Below are 19,415 nucleotides of genomic sequence, written 5' to 3' on the forward strand. Positions count from 1 at the left end.
TATAAAGAAAATGTGTTTGCTAAATTTACATTGTTTCTTTTGTTATCTTCTGCACTATTGTTCTTCTTCCTTTTTTTCACTATTATACTATTTATCATCTTGCACTTACTTATATTTTTGCCTTCAGGACTCTTGAATAAGAGATTCTTCTGCCTTTTTTCATAAAACAATAAGGTATACCAATCTTACTTAGTAAACCCAAAATGCATGAAACTTAACAACTAGTACTTGTTTCCGACCTTCAGGTTCGAGGTTTCTTTCGCATGACTACCAGTTACGTTCACGTTATTTTAACGAAGCGAGAACCCATGCATTTTGCATTATGCAAAGCAATATGAACCCATACCCAATAAATACCAAAACGAGATTCAAATGTTCCTTAGAAATTATATTAAACACAGTAAAAATTCAAACAACTTAACATATACAAATAATTAACTAGACATGAAGATCATGGTCTTGACACTCATGGTTTTCGTCATACTTCTGACATTGTTTCCGGCTCCAAACGAAGCGGCAGACACAAATGTGGAAGCAGCATGTGACCCAAAGCAGCTTCAGCCTTGCCTGGCCGCGATTACTGGAGGAGGACAGCCCTCGGGTGACTGTTGTGCAAAGCTGAAGGAGCAACAACCATGCTTGTGTGGGTTTTCTAAGAACCCTGCTTTTGCTCAGTACATTAGCTCTCCCAACTCTCGCAAAGTCCTAACCGCTTGTGGTATTCCTTACCCAAGTTGTTAAAACTCTTAAGAGTTTTTACAAATAAATAAATAACGAGTAAGGAAGATGAATAAATTATATCAAGCTGTTTTTTATGAAATAAAATAACCGTTAGTATGTAATGTTTATATGGTTAAATAAAGTTTACCTTCTCATATGATTTTGTGGCGTTCTAGGGTAAACTGAGTCTAATGCCAAAACACTCCAAAGGATCAATTTGATTTTAAATGTTCAAATAAGTAGAAAAGTGTAATGGAAAAAAGTGGTACAAAAAATTGGTAGCAAAACTATAAACTGGTAGAATTTATAGAGATTAAGAACGTAATCGACTAAGAACTAAAGTAAGAGGATTAGTATTAACAATGACAGTTATCATGCTTTTGTTTCATTAGCCTAAAGCAGAGGCAGGAAACAAAGACCTTATGGACCATGTTGTAAATTAAACTTGGAAGTCTCCATCTCCTACATGTTCCATGAAACACAACATACCTCCTCTGTTATGTTGTACATGAATAGAATTACTTCTCCAACTTTTATGAAGATGAAAAAAATCAACCGTTATCTATGGGTTTATCAGCAAAAAGAAAATCAAAAGAAAAACCAACATATACCAGTAGAAATCTCAGCTATAGCCACAGAATAATCACAAAATATGTGTGGCTATTTTAAAAAGTCACGAAAAACCATGAAATAAAAAATGCAAGATGCCTAATATTTACAATGCTATGGTAGTTAAAGATCGATTGGCCATTCATATCTGAACAGTAGCAAAAAAAAAAAGTTCGAAATTGCATGGAACAGAACGTGACTAAAAATAGCTATGTTTTAGCTACGACAATTTTGTGGCACACTAGTCAGTAGTCACGATATACAACGTGATTAGACCACAAAATACCTTTTTACCATGATTTAATCACAGACTATTTTAAAACTAATCATGAAATGCTCTGAATTTTCCGTGACTATTTGAAACCTTATATTTTAGCTAACTTTTGAAATATCATTAAACAGAAGTGAAGAGTGTAAAACGAAAGCTATCTCTCACAATAAGCTACTAGTTGATTTGGTCACGACCACGTAGGCCTTTTTGATCGTGTTTTGCTTCATCCTCCCGTTATAATCCTTTCCGTTTTTTGAACTTATATTTCCTTAATGAAAAGGTGCTTAACGCACAAAACTAAAATTATTTGTATAATAACGAAAGAAAAAACTATACAGGTATTCAGTTGGAACTCCTATATTTTTTATAACCCTGATTTATTATGATATTACAATTATAAGAAAGATTATATAGACGATTCGATACTACATGTCTTATGATAATGTACGCCTAACTGCATCACATGAGCCGTCCTATGAAGACCCACGTCTGACCGGATTTACTTACAGTATATTGAAGATTCTTTGTAAGCATTTTTCCGTAGTCTATATAATTGTTTAATAAATCATTTTTTCCGGGAATTAAAACTTGAATCTCATATAATATGAGGTATGTCAAAAATTACATAAATTACATAACTTGAGATTCAAATCTCAAACTTGGATGTAAAAGCTTTTAAACCTTAACCACTAGGTTGTGATGCTTACCCTTGGAAATACTATATAGTTTACATGTTTTTGTAACAAATAGCTAAATGATGTATGTGTTAAGGTGAGGATAAACTTTCCTAAAACGATTACCAAAAATAAATAAACAAACTTTCCTAAAACCACTTGTTTTCTTAATGATTTTCTTATTTTGATTTATCCACCTGTCGGAACGCATGATCGTATTTTATATTCTGCATTCGGAACACAAGACTATATTGTATAATCGGCGGCTTCGCGTGAAGGAAGCATGTCACTATAATTTTATATGTATTCACCCACGTGGGAAGATATATATTATAGCAATAAATTTACTCAACGTAGGAAGCAAGGATGTTATTAAATTCATTTGATTCTTGACCGATGCCAGATAATTCACAAATTTTTGATTCTCCAACAAGACCGTGACTGAATGTGTTGTTTCCTTTGTAATATAAATACTTCTTCTTCTTGTTTCTTTCTTTTTTTTTGAAAAGAAAACTTCTTCTTGTTAACAAATAACAACTAATAATACTCTCTTTTTGTCACCAACCAATAATGAGTAAATGTCAATTCTATGAGTTATGTTTTTATACAAAAATGAAGGTTAGGTCAGGTATTATAAAATATCATAGTTTTTATACAAAAATGAAGGTTAGGTCACGTATTATAAAATAAAATTACGGGAAAATAAACAACTAGAGCAAAGAACCTTCAGAATTACGGAAGTGTCTCTTGTGTGCGGGCTCGGAGGAGTCAAGGCAGCATCTATTTTTTTGACTGTGCATACAGCTTTGAGGTTTGGTCTTTCTTTTGCTCACGCCTTCATCTCTCGCCTCCCACTTTGTTTGAAGAGTGCTTGAGATGGCTGAAAGACCCAACACCAGATGCTAATGTGTTGCTCATTGTAAGGCTGATCTTTCAAGCTGTTATCCATGTGGTTTGGAAAGAAAGGAACTTGAGATTGCACACGGGGTTATGTAGACCATCTCAGGCAATCATTCAAGAAATTCAGCAAACTATCAAGCTCCGACTAGATCCACTGTCTCGAAGTTTAAGGATGTCTTACTCAGCGACAGCAACAACTCCTCTTGGTTTTTGGTTAAGTATTTTTTAAGGGCTCCTTTTTGAAAGTCTCTACCTCCCCTTGTTGGGTGATTTTTTTCTGTAAAGTTAGGCTTAGCTCTAACTTTTCGGTCCACTGCAGACTTGTAACCGAATTTTTTTGGTTGCATTATTAATGAATCGGAGTTTAGGTAAAAAAAAGAATTAATAAATTAACAGAAGGATTGGGTGTATGAAATGATCTATCGCATACATATTGGTTGAGTTAAATACTTGAAAACAATCAAATAACCAATGTTCAAATAGCATTGACAGGACATAATTGGACGTCTAGTCGTCTACCGAATTAATAAAAGATATGAGTGGATTACTTTCAGAATTGTTATATCTGTGTGGATAAGTGATAGTACATTATTTGCAAACCTAATCCTTATTTTTTGTTACACTCTTCTTATCCACGCGTAATTTACCGTTTTTACTCGTTTTCTTACTTTTACTCGAAACTTTAACTATATAGACATCAAGTTACAGTATAGTTTAAATTTAAGACAAAATAAACGATATTTTCGTACGTTTTTAATATTTCTAGGTCCTATGAGACCATGGAAGCCGTGTCTGAGAATATAGCCAATAATGTTGCCATTCATATCTTTCTCTTTTTTAATTAGTATAGGGACTATGAACATATTTCACTCCTCTAATGACAAGGCCGACCCACATCATTGGACGGTAAGGAATCACTGCTTTAATAAAAAGGAACGATTGGGAAAAAAATATGGAGAGATGCCTTTTGACATGTTGACAGACCATGAAAATGTTTAATGGTATGATACATTTTAACAATCGCATGATTTATATTTTGACCTTGCAAAAAACAACATGAGATGAGTTTAGGACATTGACAATTTAATAAGCATCAACACATATACGGAACAGTGAAAGATGAAGAGGTCAATAATTGCTGGAGAAAAAAGTGGAGAGACTGTTGGCTCTTTCTCGGCTATAAATTTACCTTTCGTTTCTTTCCATCTATCAACTCAAAACTGAGACTTCAATTCTCTGCCTGTTAAGGTCAAATAAAAGATGGAGAATTCTAGCCTGAAGGATCTTTCACGAATACTCCCTCGCGTCCTTGTCGTCTCTAGACGCACCCTTCGCAAGAACAAATTTGTTGATTTCGTTGGTAATAATTTCTTGAAATGTTCTATCTTTTGTTAAAACAAAACATTTTTGGTGGGTTTATGTTGGATTTGTATTTGTTTTTGGTAGGTGAATACCATCTTGATCTTATAGTCGAGTATGGTGCTGTCCCGGTGATTGTACCACGAGTAGCTGGCGTTGACAAGTTACTTGAAAGCTTCAAACCCATCCATGGAGTTCTCCTCTGTGAGGGAGAAGACATCGACCCTTCTTTTTACGAGTCAGAAATATCGTCTCTTTCACCTGAAGAACTCGACGAGATCCGGAAAACACATGCGAGTGATGCAGCTATAGACAAGGAAAAAGACTCTATTGAGTTTGCTCTTGCAAAGCTATGCCTTGAACAGAACATTCCTTACTTGGGAATTTGCAGAGGATCACAAGTAAGTTATCCTCCAGTTTTTCTACAAGAAAAAAGTTATCCTCCAGTTAAATGTTAGTTAACAATTTAACATAATATTATAATACCGTAACCCAGTGGCTGACGTAGAGTTTTATATTTTTATTGTAAATAGTATAGTAAGAAATAAAAAAATTCAGAAGATGAAAAAACTACTTAGAAATATAAACTAAACTAACTAGACAAAATATATATTCAAAACATATCTGTTTTTGAAGCCTTAAATAATTTAGTAATAAAGGTTATAATAACAAATTTAACACAATTTGGAGAGCCTATGTTTTAATATACTAACTTGAAAACTTTTTGAGATCCCAAGCCAATATTTCACTTTGCTATGTATGCCCAAAAACCGGCTCTGAGAACCTTAAGTTATTGGACCAAATTTACGTACCAGGTTGGTTGACTGAATATTAACGGATCCGACGATGAAACTTGTAGGTTTTAAATGTTGCTTGTGGGGGGAGTCTATATCAGGATTTGGAGAAAGAGGTCACAACTAAGCTCCCCGAGGAACATAGAAGAAAGCACATTGATTATGATGACTATGATGGTTATAGACATGAGGTGAAGATAGTAGAGAACAGTCCTTTGCATGAATGGTTCAAAGATTCCTTGGATGAAGAAAATATGGAGATCTTGGTCAACAGTTATCATCACCAGGGGGTTAAGAGATTGGCTCAGAGATTCGTGCCGATGGCCTTTGCTCCCGATGGATTGATCGAAGGGTTTTATGATCCTGATATGTACAATCCCAAAGAGGGCAAGTTTCTCATGGGTTTACAGTTCCATCCAGAGAGGATGAGAAAGAATGGTCTCGAAGAATTCGATTTCCCCGGTTGTCCTGGTGCTTATCAGGTTTGTGGATTTTGAACTCAACATTTTCTTGATTGATTGAGTTCATATTCTCAAATATGTGGTTGCTTTTTTTTCCTTTCAAATATGTGGTTGTTTATTGACAGGAATTTGCGAAGGCAGTTATTGCATATCAAAAGAAAGTGAATAGCTCATTGTCTGTTCCTAAAAAGTTGGAACTCAATCCAGAAATGGAAAACAAAAGGAAGATACTTGTCAGGAGCTTCTCGCTTGCAAGGTCTATGTACACCAGATCTTATTCGATGAAGAACCAATCTACTGAATCAGAACTCGACGTTGGAGCTGAGTTTCTTGAGGTACATAATAACCAAAACATTTCTTATAGTTCAACATTATCTTAATCCTTGTATTTTTTTTTGTCATCAATCCTTGTTATACCCGCCAACCAAAAAGGTTAAGAGCACATTTTGGCCTTTCGCAGCTTTAAGTGTTGATAATTTTGTTTCTCAAAAGAAAAAGTTTTCCTGTTAGGTACAGAATACTTAATATAATTATTTTATAAAGTCTTTTTAAATATATAACTCTAAATAATTCAATTTACTCGATTCGAATGCAGTTTGGCCAGTTCCTTTTTTCTTCTATATAAAAATGTAGTGTTTTGCAAATAACTTGGATGGACTTCGTTTCGATGAATTTCAGTTAACTTTTATTTATTTATTGTCTATATGATAATAATGATATATGGTATTGGACTTCCAAAGTCGACGGAAATGCGACTCGATGACTATAGCTTGACCCATGTTATTTTTCTTTTGTTTGATGTGGATGTAGTCAAATACGGCTTTAAGTATGGATCAAGAGATGAAGCTGAGAGAGATGGGAACGACGATGAGGAACGGAGGATCATTCACGCAAAAGCTAAGGCTTGATGAGGATAAGCAGAGGAAGGCAATGAACATAATGAAGAAGATGAACGTGGAGCGACTCTCTGAGCTCATTGCTTTCTATACCTTGATGGGGAAGATCTCTAGTGAGGTATTGGAGAGAAAGCTTAATGGCTCACTCGATGACCACAGTCTCACTTCGCAATGACGTCAGTAACGCTGAATGTTAAAATTTGGTTATTTTATTATTGGTGTTTAAACTTACTTTCTGCATTGAAAAAGTACTGTATGATTTACGTCAATATAAGCATACGGCTTTTCATGAAAGTTTGGTTAATGCATGAGTGATTATGAATGTACTTTGACTAAATAAATTGTAATAGTTGATATTTTAAACGAGTAAGATATTACTCCTTCTGTTTCAATTTAGTTGTCGTTGTAAAATAAAAAATTTTCATTTTAAAATAAGTGTCATTTTATAATTTCAACTTAAAATTTATTAACTTTATATGATGTTCTATTTTACTATTGGTTGAAATATGGTTATGTGTATATGTAATGATGTTTTATTCAGAAAATATACCAGATTATATATTTTCTTAATCTATGTGCAAAAACCTTAAACGATAACTAAAATGCAACAAAATGAGTAATTTTTAACATAAATGCCGTTAGTAGCCATGTGGTGTTGTCTCCACTCAGGCTATGGCCTAAACTCGTTCTTTACTGAGTTCGAGTTTCTTAAAACAAACGTGTGCATTGGGAGGCTGGATCTAGGTTCGGCCGAATTGAATACCTGGTGTGGACTCATCCCTGTATGTAATTAATCCAGCGGCTAGTTTTGTACCCGAATCACTCATAGTTCACAATTTTTTAAACATAAACAGTATTTTTTTTCTTTTATAAATATGCAAGGAGAAATGTAAAACCTCGTTACAAAACAATTAAAACTAAGTGTAATATCATTAGATACAGAAAAAAAAAAGATTAAGGTTAATTTTCATAACAACCAGAAGTTTAAGTCTTTAAAAGAAACATCCACAAGTTTTTTTCATTACTTCCCACAAGTTACGACAAAGATATATACGTAACCGTGGGGACCAAGTGAAGATAAAGTGAAATGGATTGGAAACGCATGATTCATAAATGACTAAAATATCACGTCCGTTCCCATCCGTAACACGTCGGAGACACCACTAAGTTCCAAACAAGGTTCATGTTAAAATAATATTCCACACAAAAAAAAACTTTAAGAGTCCTATTAAGTTCGAAGAAAAATAGATATTTTCTGTCCGAGGACGAACCCTCTATTAATTAGAAAAACTTTATCACCGCATATTGTCTACATTAACTAGTTTTCCTAGGGGAAATTAGAAAAAAAAAAAAAGAACTAGTCTCACTTTTAGTCATTTCTAAATGTCTCCGGGATCAGACAACTATGCCCAATGTTTCTTACGCCGCAACAACAATCGATTTCGTTATCTTTTTATAGTTAATATCATAGTTTTTTTGGATTTTTAACCATGATATAAATCTAGTTTTAGAATCTTTTACATATGTTTCGAGTCTTTTATGAGTCATTGTAGGTTCAAATACGTTCTAGACAAAACTAAAATTTTTGAAGCACTTTGGAACTTGACGAAGATGGCAGCTGAAAACAATCAAGTCGGGAACCATATTTTGGTCTGGTGTCGATTGACACCCATCAATAGTCTCGGTTGACACCCATCGTGAATAAACACTTCCCGGCGAATTTTAATTATAAGTTTCAAGAAATGGAAAAATGGTTCAAAGGTTCCACTATTTGCAATCAATTTTTTTTTGTGTTTAAAATTGTTTTTTTTTTTTAGAGGTAGTGTATCATTATTAAAACTTGGAACGAGATTCTTACTTAAGGCTTTCCGAGTGAAAATCATAACTCAGCAGATAAGATTATGAACTCTTTTTTTCATTGATCATGTTTGAGTAATCTGCTAATTAGATTTAGTTTTTTCAAAGATTAAAGATGAGTTGTTAGATTGATAGATTGTTAGGGTAATCTTATAATTCTTCATCTCGATTATTCTTATTGCTAGTTTTAGAATAATTACCTAGAATTTAGATCTTATGGTAAGTGATAAACATGAAAGTGTTATTGATTTTCTAAATTACTACATTAGCAAAATACATATCAACAAACAAATCTGGTTTAGAAATTTTGTGAACTTATCAACTTATGCTTAATTTTTGTCTGAATTGTTAAATTTGCAAAAAAAAAATAGAATTTTAGGATCTAGACTTAGATAGTTTCTTCAACGAAAGTTGAATGATTTGATTTTGTGCTTTGAATTTAAGAAAATTCTTAATTAAATCCTTAACAATTTGTTTGATATGCAATTCTGAGTTACCTGGAAACTTCTCTAAGTCTAACTCTTTCTCCAATTGACTGACATCCGTTTTATCTCTGTTTTTTTTACTTGGATTACCTTCATAGTTATTTATCTTAATTCAAAAACTAATATCTATTGAGTGATTTTGAGTCTATGTGCATTCGATCTTTAAATACTACGACTGCATCTCTAAATTTGCAGAGTAGGTCATATCTCTAACTTTGCAGAGTAAGTCATATAGACTGTGTTTGAGCATATGAAGTAATGCAAAAAAGGAAAAAAAAAACATGATAGAACCGAGAAGATGAAGAAGATGAAGAAGATGAAAAGAAATGACGAGGAGTCCCGACGCCGACGAGAAAACACATTTTGCGCACCGGAAGACATGTGTCTAAAACTTTTCCTGATTCTCGTGCGTGAGAGCAGCTTGGGCTTCTGCTTTCTTCTTATTTATTTTACTAACAATCTTTTGTGTTATGTAACAATATTTTCAAGCATAAAAAAATCATTACCTCTCTCTATCTTAACTCTCTCAAATCTTTCAGAGATAGAGTGTTTTTACGATCGTCTCTCCGAAGGTCCTCTCCGGCACTTGGCTTGCCCGGCGTTAAGGGCAACAGTTCTGGCACGCCGTGGCTCCTTATGCATGGTGTGGTCAACTTTTGCTCCAGGGGTGCTCTTGTCTTCTCGATATTGCCATCCACCTTTTGGTTTCATTGACGCTGATTACGGTTACTTTCCCTATGGCGTTGACGGTCTCTACTCTGGGTTCCTCTGATCTCCGCTTCAAGCTTTTTTGATTCATCTGAGCTTTGTTTCCGAAGCTTGCAAATGGATCGCCTTACAAAGTGAAGATTCTTCTGCGGTGGTTTTGGTTCGATTAGGCTTTCTCCTCTAGGATTTTCTCTTGGCTTATGCGGACTTAGCTCTCTGCTATGTAGTTCAGGCGACTAAATCGGTTTTGTTTGCTTCGATTAAGAACTAAAGTCATCTCGATGGCTCTTCTTCCTTGATATCATGTTCCGATGTGTTCCGGTGGATGGTCCGGAAGTTGTTCGGTGAACACGGTGGCTGATCAGAGTGATGTGTGACTTCTCCTTTGCTGACCCTCTCATGCGTGTCTCTTATACACGGTAATCGTAACACGTGGCCAGTTGATTCCAATTTCCTTGGGCTTCTTTTTGTTTGGGCTCTTGGGCCTCCTATGGCTTTTCTTTTTCGCCTTCGGGCCTGTTGTCTTTAGTTTGTAGTCTTGAGTTTTTGACCTTTGTAAAGGGAGTTTTTATATTAATACATATGACAAAAAAAAAATAATATTTTCAAGCATACTCCAAAAACTGCTAGGTGAGAAGATTTGTTCATATATTTTCATATTGACTTTTATATTAGTTATGTAAAATGCAATCAGCCGATTAAGAAATTCAAAATGGTATTACTTGACAAATATAGTACACATCAGAAAGAGATCTCTAACGATATTTATGTAAGTTTTTCCGTCACTGTGTTTTTTATTTTTGGAATATGTTGAATGGTAAAGTGGAGGAAGAATTTCTTAGATCGTTAAATTTCCTCCATGTGGGACGCAAAAGCTGGTCATTCCGTCAATATAGACATCATTTTCACCCTTAAAAAGTACTAGATTTTGATTCGCGCGTCCACGCGGGTGTATTTTTTAAAAAAATATGATGCTATTTGAAATATAGTCAAAACTCCAAAAATACCTAAATAATTATTAATTCTCTATCCAAATATTTAAACCAAACCAATTTAAATTGGTTATCCAAATCCGAACCGAATCCTCAAAGATCTGAACCGAACACGAAATTCTAAGCAGACCCAAAAACGAACCTGAACGCCCACCCTTAATCACTATTATATATCCTATATGTGATGTTACAAAAATATGTGTTATCATATAATTAATCGTATTTTATATGTACCATCAAATAAGTTTTCTTATAATTAATAATATTTCATACGTACAATCATATAAATAATCACATATATTATATTTTTAAATTTCAATATGAAATATAAAAACCATCATTTAAGTTGGTGTTTCAAAACCATGGAAAATATGTTAGTAAAAAATCAAATTTTGAATATATGTATATTTTTGAATGATTTTTGTAATACAAATCAATTTTAAATTATTATTTTGATTTGAATATGTATATCAAGTAACATAAATCCGTTACTTTTTAATATAATGTAATTGACTATCAAGTTTTTAAAAGCATAAGTCTATTACTTTTTCTTACTAACTTACTACTATCCATGTTTCGAAACAACACTATTTTTTTAACAGCTATCTATGTTGTCAAACAAAAGTTTAAAATACTTCTACTTTAATAAGATAAATGTAATGGACTTCCAATTTTTTTAATAGTATAAGTCCATTACTTTTTTTTTCTAAGTTACTATTATCCATGTTTCGAAACGACACTATTTTTTTTAACAGTTATCTATATTCCCAAAAAAGCTTAAAGTAGTTCTACTTTAATAAGATACATGTTGTAAATATTTCATAACCCAAATGAAAACTTCACATTTGCATGTAATACAATAAGCTATTATATCAAATATTTTGTAACGAAAAATACCGGAAAAGGAATGCCATCTATTTATTTATGTATGTTTTTATAATTTCGAGGAATATAGTATGATAGAATCGAGAAATGAGAGAAATGCTCAGATACTCTTAATGAGGCAAAAAGTGATCTGGCATACTCTTACGAAATCTGGCGTACTCTCTACTCTTAGTGAAATAAGAGATTTTCAATTTTGCCCTTACGTTTTCCCTCTTCAATTGAAAATTTAAATTTTGAATTTTGGGTATCAAATTCAAAATTTGAATTTTGAATTTTAGTAAAACTAAAAACCAAGTTGAACCAAGTTACACCACTGCCGAAGTACAAACTTGGTATAACTATGTCATAGTTTTACCAAGGTATACCTCGAAGATGGTATAACTAGGTTTTAGTTTTATCAAGTTGTACATTTGTCAAGGTACAACTTGGTAAAATTATAACCTAGTTATACAGTTTTACCAACGATTGCAGGAGTTGATAAAACTAGTGCAAAGTTTTACTAAGTTGTACCATTGTCGAAGTACAACTTTGTAATACTTTGAACCTAGTTTAACCAAGTTCTACAGTTTTTCAAAGTTGTACTTTAACGATTGTATAACTTGGTAAAACTTTGTTTCTGGGTTAAAATTTTACTTTCACATTTCTCATATATTCTTACAGCAAACCAGATCTGTAGGATCTATAGTGCGAGAGAGAGAGAAAGAGAGAGACAAAGAGAGAAGAAAGAGGAAAACATATGAGATTTGAAAAGAATCCTAAAATTGCAAACAAAGAACAACAAATCAAAAAAGAGGAGAAACATATAAGATTCGAAGAAGAATGGATTCGAAGAAGAAGAGATTCGAAGAAGAACAAAAGGAAAAGCAGAACACCCGAAGAAAAGAAAACTAAAGACAAAAAAGTTTGGATCGAAGAATGAAAGAGAAGAGAGAAAAAAGAGAAGAGAGAAAGAAGTTGAATAATGTAAATGAAATCTAGATCTGTAGAGATAAGAGATAAAATTAGGTTTAGTGGCATGTTGTGTAAATAAGTAGATTTATATTGGATATATTAGATTTTTTATCAGATTTCGAATTAAAAATAAATGAAAATGAAATGAATTATAGATGAGGAGTATCTGAGGTTTTTTTTTTTAAAGAAAGGAGTATTGGAGCAATTGATTCGATAGAATCGTTCATAAATTTTAAGCAACATCATAATTCATGTACTAAATAGTGTTCCCAGTCATATGCAACTCGAATGTGAGACGTACATCATCTACTACCTTGGACACTTTGCAAAATGCCTGTCATGTTTCATGCGCTATATAGTGATCCGCAAATTTTCTTAAAAGAGTGTTTTTCACAATGGTAAGAGAAGTCTTTCAATGTTTAGCTTGGAGAAGAAAAAAGCAGAGAAACAAATAACAAAAAGTCTTTCAACGTAAACCAATACTGACATCTTAACTTCACTTCTGTGCTTAAGTATTTGACCTGGTCCTTAGGATCTCCATCATTTCCAACTCATTTATGTTATCCCTTATTAAATACGTCCTCCTCAACACAAACCAAACCCAAAAGAACACACCGTACAGATCAAGAAAATCATGTATTATCTTCCCACTTCTTCTATGGTCCTGTTCTTCATCTTCTTCTTATTTCACCCTCTTCTTTGTGCTTCAAGTAAACAAGAACTTGGAAGGTGTGAGACCCAGTTTCAGTGTGGGAACATCACGGCCGGTTTTCCTTTCTGGGGCGGGAATCGTGACAAACTCTGCGGTCATCCATCGCTGGAGCTTCACTGCAACAAAGACATCACCTCTTTATCCATCTCAGATCAAGAGTTCCGTGTTCTACATATAAATCAATCATCTAACACTCTTAGACTTGCCAGAACAGACCATATGGGTTCTTTTTGCTTCTCTAACTTCACCAACACAACCTTGCCTCCAAAATTATTCAAGCTTTCCCCAACCTACAAGAGTGTCACAGTAGTTTATCATTGCAACCCTTTTCGTCTCCACGTTCAGGGATATAAATGCCCCGAGACAGGTATGATCTTTGTGTCTGACAGCCCTGAAAATTACAATTTCTGCCTTGGCGGTTTCACCACGAACGTTCCTAGGAGTTTCGTTACAAAAAGGAAAGACCTGGCCTATTTGGAAAGTATTCTAAAGAAAGGATTTGAGGTGAAGGTGGAGGTGAAGATCGATAAGGGCGAGTATGAGCATGATAAACAGGGTCCACTCCATCCACAAACTGGTAAGTTTCTTATGCATCACTATCATTTCCTTAAAAAAATTATGCTGAAGTAGTGGTTCTACTTCTAACAAGGTTAAGACATGTAGTATGAGCATGGTGGTTAACTCGAGATATTTTATTGAGTATTTAAAACCTTAATCTTTGACATATCAAACAAATAGTAAGCTATCTACGCTCAAAGTCATCTGTTCCGATTTTTAGACAAAGCTTACTAGTGAGGTTAAAAGATAAGGTGATACAAGTTATAAACTCAGTTGCTTTAGTGTTCCCACTTCCCATAATCATCGGCAGTTCAATGCTGAGATGTAACTGCTTAAATAGTGTCTTTTACAATAGTATCAGAAGTATTTCGAAGTTTTAGCTGAAACAAAAGAGTTAAACAAATGATAAAAAGTCTTTCCCCTAAGTCTCCGCTTGTGTCATTTTCCCACTTGACTTAGTCTTCTGTCACTCTTTCCACACAATCTTTATGCTTATCTCTCTCCCCCTCTATTTCCTTAAATCACTTCCTCTTTTCCTCTCAACACAAAACCAAACCAAAAGACACACTAGTGTCCAAGAACAGGAATCAATCATGTCCTGTCTCCCCACTTCTTCTCTTGTCTTTTTCTCCCTATTCTTCTTCTCCAACCATCTTTCTTGTGCTTCAACTAAAAAAGAACTTGGGTGGTGTGAGGCTATTTTTGAGTGTGGGAACATCACCGCTGGTTTCCCCTTCTCCGGTGGGAGTCGTCCCCAGTTTTGCGGTCATCCATCTCTGGAGCTTCACTGCTTTAAAAACAGTACATCTATAGTAATCTCTAACCATCTGTACGATGTTCTTCACATAGATCAAACATCTAAGACTCTTAGACTTGTTAGAGCAGAGCTTGGAGGCTCTTTTTGCACCGCTACATTCACAACCACAACTTTGCCTCCCGAAATCTTTGAGCTTTCACCAACCTCTCAGAGCCTAACAGTTTTCTACCTCTGCGACCATAACTTTAGTTACAGCTCGAGCTATACATGTCCTGATAGAGGTCCTGTCTCAGTGTCTCAAAACCTTGATTACCACAAATACTGCCAAGACAGTTTCACAATTAACGTTCCCAAGAGCTACGTACCAGAAGAGAAAGATTTAGATTTGAAACGTTTAGAAAATGCTTTGCATGAAGGGTTTGATGTGAAAGTGAAGATTGATGAACAAACATGTGAAGAATGTTTGTCCTCTCAAGGAATCTGCGGCTTCAATAATACCACACAGATCTGCTGCAAGAATGACTCATCATCAAGATGCAATACACTCCATATACCTCGTAGTAAGTTTCTTATACATCATCATCCTTTCATAGCCATCTTCTTTAACAACTTTTAACTGGAGTTGCATTTATAAATAAATAAATAATAACTCGTAGGATACCCCTTGATTGTGGATATATTTTACAAGTTTTTCTAGTTCTCCAAACCTATTTTGTACTTTCTAACATCAATCTGCAAGTCTGCAACCACAATTCATAAAGTCAATAATGCTCCGAGCTTCTTTTTTTTTTTTTTTTCCTTTTGGCTCCCTTACCAATTAGTTACTATATTTTTTGTTTCAATCTTCTTTTGGTTACCAAGTTGAAGTTCCGAGCCTTAGGACTCAATTTTTTTTGGTTTCTACCTTCCTTTGTTGATTTTTACACATTTAGACGTAGTCACGTCACATAGCTTACTGGTGAGTTTAAAAGAGAAGGTGAGGCTCTTTCGTTTAATGCGTTTACTTCTTCTATCACCAGTCAGTTCCAGTAGTAAATGGTCTTTTGCTTTTTTTTCACACTCAATTTCTCAGAAATTTCTGTAACAGAAAAAACAACAATGACGGAAAGCGACTGCGTGCTGGTCCTTTTGAGAAAATTCCAAGCACATGACTTTGAAGTCGTCGTACAGAAACATATATATAATAATTTATCAAAAATGGCCCCAACTTTGTATAGTGCAAAGTGGGAACTCATTTTATATATTCTATAAACTACGAAGAAAAAAAACTCGTTTAAATCACTATTCCTTTTCATCGTTTACCAATATGCATTCAAAGTCTTCGTTGCAAGCCACCTAATTCCAAAGAGCCTTCGATTTTTATATAATATAAAACTCCAGAAAAACATATTTAAAACGATAATAAGTGAAGAGTTGGTCAAAAGGACCAAAACACAGGTTTCAACTCTTACAAAACTAAGACATTCATCAATTCCTTCATATTTTCTTTCTTCACCATTTTCCTATTTGATCTCCAACACAATGATCAATCTCTTTTTATCCCCATCAAAATCTATGTTGTCTAGAATCATATGGACGCTGTTTGTGATCCCATCTTGTGTTTTCGCAGTAGATGAACTTCACCAACGCTGCAGTGGCCCCTTTAGCTGTGCCAACAAGGAAGAACTCTTTTACCCGTTCTGGAAATCTGGCAGAGAAGACTGCGGCCACCCTGACTTCAAACTCGACTGCAATGGAGAATTCGCAGAACTGGACATGTCCTCTGTTAAGTACAGAATCTTAAGTATGAGCTATGAGGACTCTCCTGTCATTAGACTTGCCAGATCGGATTATATAGGCCATCTTTGTCCACCAGATCCACGAAATGCATCACTCAGCGAAAGTATTCTTCAACTCGTACGTGACACCGATCTGCTAACTTTATATTATGACTGCAACTACCTTTTACCGCCTGGTTCTGTAGGTAGTTACATTAGAACTTTTGGTTGTGGGTATGAAAGAGGCGGTAGAACAAGTTACTATGTCACGAGAAACCTATCCTCCCATTTACTGAAGGGGATTAGTGACCTTTTGTATAACTTCACGACACTTTGCAGCAGAAATGTCAGTATTCCAGTTTCTAGACAGGCGTTGGACGAATTAGAGGAGATTCCAAGTCAAGATAACTTAGAAAAGGCTCTTGATCAAGGTTTCGAGCTTGGAGTTAACAATGATTGTTCAGAGTGCATTAAATCTGGAGGTGCTTGTGGGTATAGCAAGAACTCAAGTAGTTTCATCTGCTATTGTGTAGATAAGCCGCATAGCCGTACCTGCAGAGATACAGGTGATATTTTTTTTATTCATGATCTCATTTACTAATGTTCTGCCACAGTATCCACCTCTGTTCCCCTTCCTCAACCACCCACCTTTTGTAGGATTTTCCTCACATTCTTAGATTAATTCACAAAAAAACTCCATTGGATTTCAAGTTTTTAGTACAATTTCTAGTAAGATATAAATTTTCTCTTAAAGTTTAGACTGAGCTTTTCTTTGTGTCCTCAAATTTTCTCTCAAATTTTTCTCTATAAGTTTTCTGCCGCAAAAGCAGGTGCTTACCCTTTTTATAGGATTTTCCTCCCATTCTTAGATTAATTCACAAAAAACTCCATTGGATTTCAAGTGTTTAGTACCATTTCTAGTAAGATATAAAATTTTCTCTTAAATTTTAGCCTGACTTTTTCTTTTTTACTCAACCTGTTAATACAGCAGGCCTCTCTACTACCGCAAAAGCAGGTTCTGACCCTTTTCTTGTTCTATTTGATTAAGCTGTAGACAAACATCATAGACTTACTATGAAAATTGTTTTTGTTTTTGTCTTTAGGAATCGGATCTGCTTGCGGGTTGGTGGGGCTCTTTCTTATAGCCGTAGTATTGTTCTGTCTCTTCAGACGGAGAAAGAAAACACAGACAGATCAATACACAAGCAAAGACTTGCCAGTAACGTCTTACTCAAGCAGAGAAACATCAAGCTATCCAACTTCCACAACAATCTCCAGCAGCAGCAACCACTCCCTTCTCCCCTCAATCTCTAACCTCCAAAACGGAAGCACCTACTTTGGAGTTCAAGTCTTCAGCTACGAAGAACTCGAGGAAGCCACCGATAACTTCTCTAGAGAGCTCGGAGACGGCGGCTTCGGCACAGTCTACTACGGTAATAACCACTGACTCTTAAAATCTCACTTACAAAAACTTTCCATTTTTTTTAATTATACATTGGTATCTTGGGCCCACAGAACAGAAATGGTCTAGACTAGTCAAGCAACACGTGTCGATCCCATGTCTCTGGAATATTAATGCCTAGGTAGCCAGGACTAGGAAAAAAATAAAAAGAACTTCACATTTTAATCAAACATCTTTTGTCTAGGCATGTTGAAAGACGGACGAGCCGTAGCAGTGAAACGACTCTACGAACGATCTCTAAAACGCGTCGAACAGTTCAAGAACGAGATCGAGATCTTTAAATCCCTTAAGCACCGAAACCTCGTGATACTCTACGGATGCACGTCGCGACACAGCAGAGAGCTTCTCCTCGTCTACGAGTACATCTCTAACGGAACTCTAGCAGACCATCTCCACGGTGATCGCGCTCAACCTCGCCCTCTTTGCTGGTCGGTTCGTCTAAACGTCGCCATCGAAACCGCGTGCGCACTTTCCTTCCTCCACACGTCAGGGATCATTCACAGAGACGTCAAGACAACAAACATTCTCCTCGACGACGACTACACTGTGAAGGTAGCCGACTTCGGCCTCTCACGGTTGTTTCCGATGGACCAAACTCACATCTCCACCGCGCCGCAAGGCACCCCGGGGTACGTAGACCCGGAGTACTACCAATGCTACCGTCTGAACGAGAAGAGCGACGTCTACAGCTTCGGAGTCGTACTCACGGAGCTCATCTCATCCAAAGAAGCAGTCGACATCACCAGACATCGCCACGACATCAACTTGGCGAACATGGCCGTGTCCAAGATCCAGAACAACGCGTTGCACGAGCTCGTTGACCCGAGTCTGGGGTTCGCGAAGGATCCGGAGGTGAAGAGGAAGATGATGGCGGTGGCTGAGCTTGCGTTCAGGTGTTTGCAGCAGGAGAGGGAAGTGAGGCCGTCGATGGATGAGATCGTGGAGATTTTGAAACGGATCAAGGGGGAGAATCGAGTGGAGTCGTCGTCACCGGATGTGGTGGATATTGAGCGGAGCGGAGGAGATGACGTAGGACTGCTGAGGCATTGTCATAGTGTACCGCCGCCGATCTCGCCGGAGACTGACAAGTGGACGAGTAGCTCGGATACGGCCGCGAGTTCATTTTGAGAAACTTATTAATTAGGGCCGTGCATCGGTTAACTTTTTTTTACCTCTGTTTTTCTTTTTGTTTTTTTTTTTGGGCTCTGTAATAATCAAATGAACCTATAAGTTTTTTTTACCGTTGCATTGCCTGAAGATCGTTACGTATTACTCAAAATGACTATAAGATAACCTGCATACACTTAATTTCTATTTTAGAAAATGTAAAAATGGCTTGGAATAATTTTGATTTTAAAGTTTATAGGGCTTATTTGCTATCTAGCCATATTTTGAAGTTAAATTAAGGATATGACATTGATTTTGACATTATTAACAAACTAACATTTAGCTCACATTTTTTCTGGTTATACCCTCACTAGTAACAAGTATCCAATCATAGAGAGATAGATGAAGTCGACTGTGATCTACGTGGTCCAAAAAAAGGTGAGTTGGTGATAAATTATGAAAGAGACAAAGCGCCGATGTGAATGGGAAAAGAGTCAGTG

The 19,415-nt window shown here is 35.6% G+C and overlaps 3 protein-coding genes across 13 annotated transcripts; all 3 read left to right on the plus strand.

The window, feature by feature from the left end:
• The first annotated feature begins 373 nt into the window (after window positions 1-373).
• Window positions 374-880, plus strand: LOC103852339 (non-specific lipid-transfer protein 2). Its single transcript, XM_009129244.3, has one exon. The coding sequence runs from the start codon at window positions 445-447 to the stop codon at window positions 739-741; it is 297 nt and encodes a 98-aa protein (XP_009127492.1). The 5' UTR covers window positions 374-444; the 3' UTR covers window positions 742-880.
• Window positions 881-3,023: 2,143 nt separating this feature from the next.
• Window positions 3,024-7,133, plus strand: LOC103852340 (putative glutamine amidotransferase GAT1_2.1). The gene is made up of 5 exons (XM_009129245.3): window positions 3,024-4,534; window positions 4,621-4,934; window positions 5,393-5,809; window positions 5,914-6,123; window positions 6,599-7,133. Exons 1-5 carry the CDS (start codon window positions 4,435-4,437, stop codon window positions 6,857-6,859), a joined length of 1,302 nt encoding a protein of 433 aa, XP_009127493.1. The 5' UTR covers window positions 3,024-4,434; the 3' UTR covers window positions 6,860-7,133.
• A 3,995-nt stretch (window positions 7,134-11,128) lies between these two features.
• Window positions 11,129-19,111, plus strand: LOC103852341 (LEAF RUST 10 DISEASE-RESISTANCE LOCUS RECEPTOR-LIKE PROTEIN KINASE-like 1.4). Of its 11 annotated transcripts, XM_033284347.1 has the most exons (7): window positions 11,129-13,755; window positions 14,991-15,149; window positions 16,199-16,913; window positions 17,148-17,176; window positions 17,335-17,361; window positions 17,450-17,779; window positions 17,993-19,111. In XM_033284347.1, exons 1-7 carry the CDS (start codon window positions 13,197-13,199, stop codon window positions 18,934-18,936), a joined length of 2,763 nt encoding a protein of 920 aa, XP_033140238.1. In that variant the 5' UTR covers window positions 11,129-13,196; the 3' UTR covers window positions 18,937-19,111. The 11 variants fall into 11 exon arrangements, with proteins under 11 accessions (XP_033140238.1, XP_033140240.1, XP_033140239.1 ...); XM_033284349.1 differs by lacking the exon at window positions 14,991-15,149 and having other exon boundaries at window positions 11,129-13,851; window positions 16,202-16,913; XM_033284348.1 differs by lacking the exon at window positions 14,991-15,149 and having other exon boundaries at window positions 11,130-13,851.
• The last annotated feature ends 304 nt before the right edge of the window (window positions 19,112-19,415 follow it).

Source organism: Brassica rapa, chromosome A02, assembly GCF_000309985.2.
Source record: "Brassica rapa cultivar Chiifu-401-42 chromosome A02, CAAS_Brap_v3.01, whole genome shotgun sequence".
NCBI lineage: Eukaryota > Viridiplantae > Streptophyta > Magnoliopsida > Brassicales > Brassicaceae > Brassica > Brassica rapa.

Coding starts and splice junctions, on each gene's coding strand:
- LOC103852339 (XM_009129244.3), top strand. CDS start 445: ATGAAGATCATGGTCTTGACACTCATGGTTTTCGTCATACTTCTGACA.
- LOC103852340 (XM_009129245.3), top strand. CDS start 4,435: ATGGAGAATTCTAGCCTGAAGGATCTTTCACGAATACTCCCTCGCGTC. Junction 4,535..4,620: donor CAAATTTGTTGATTTCGTTG/GTAATAATTTCT, acceptor TGTTTTTGGTAG/GTGAATACCATCTTGATCTT. Junction 5,810..5,913: donor GTTGTCCTGGTGCTTATCAG/GTTTGTGGATTT, acceptor GTTTATTGACAG/GAATTTGCGAAGGCAGTTAT.
- LOC103852341 (XM_033284343.1), top strand. CDS start 14,321: ATGCTTATCTCTCTCCCCCTCTATTTCCTTAAATCACTTCCTCTTTTC. Junction 17,362..17,449: donor CTCTACTACCGCAAAAGCAG/GTTCTGACCCTT, acceptor TTTTGTCTTTAG/GAATCGGATCTGCTTGCGGG. Junction 17,780..17,992: donor CTTCGGCACAGTCTACTACG/GTAATAACCACT, acceptor TCTTTTGTCTAG/GCATGTTGAAAGACGGACGA.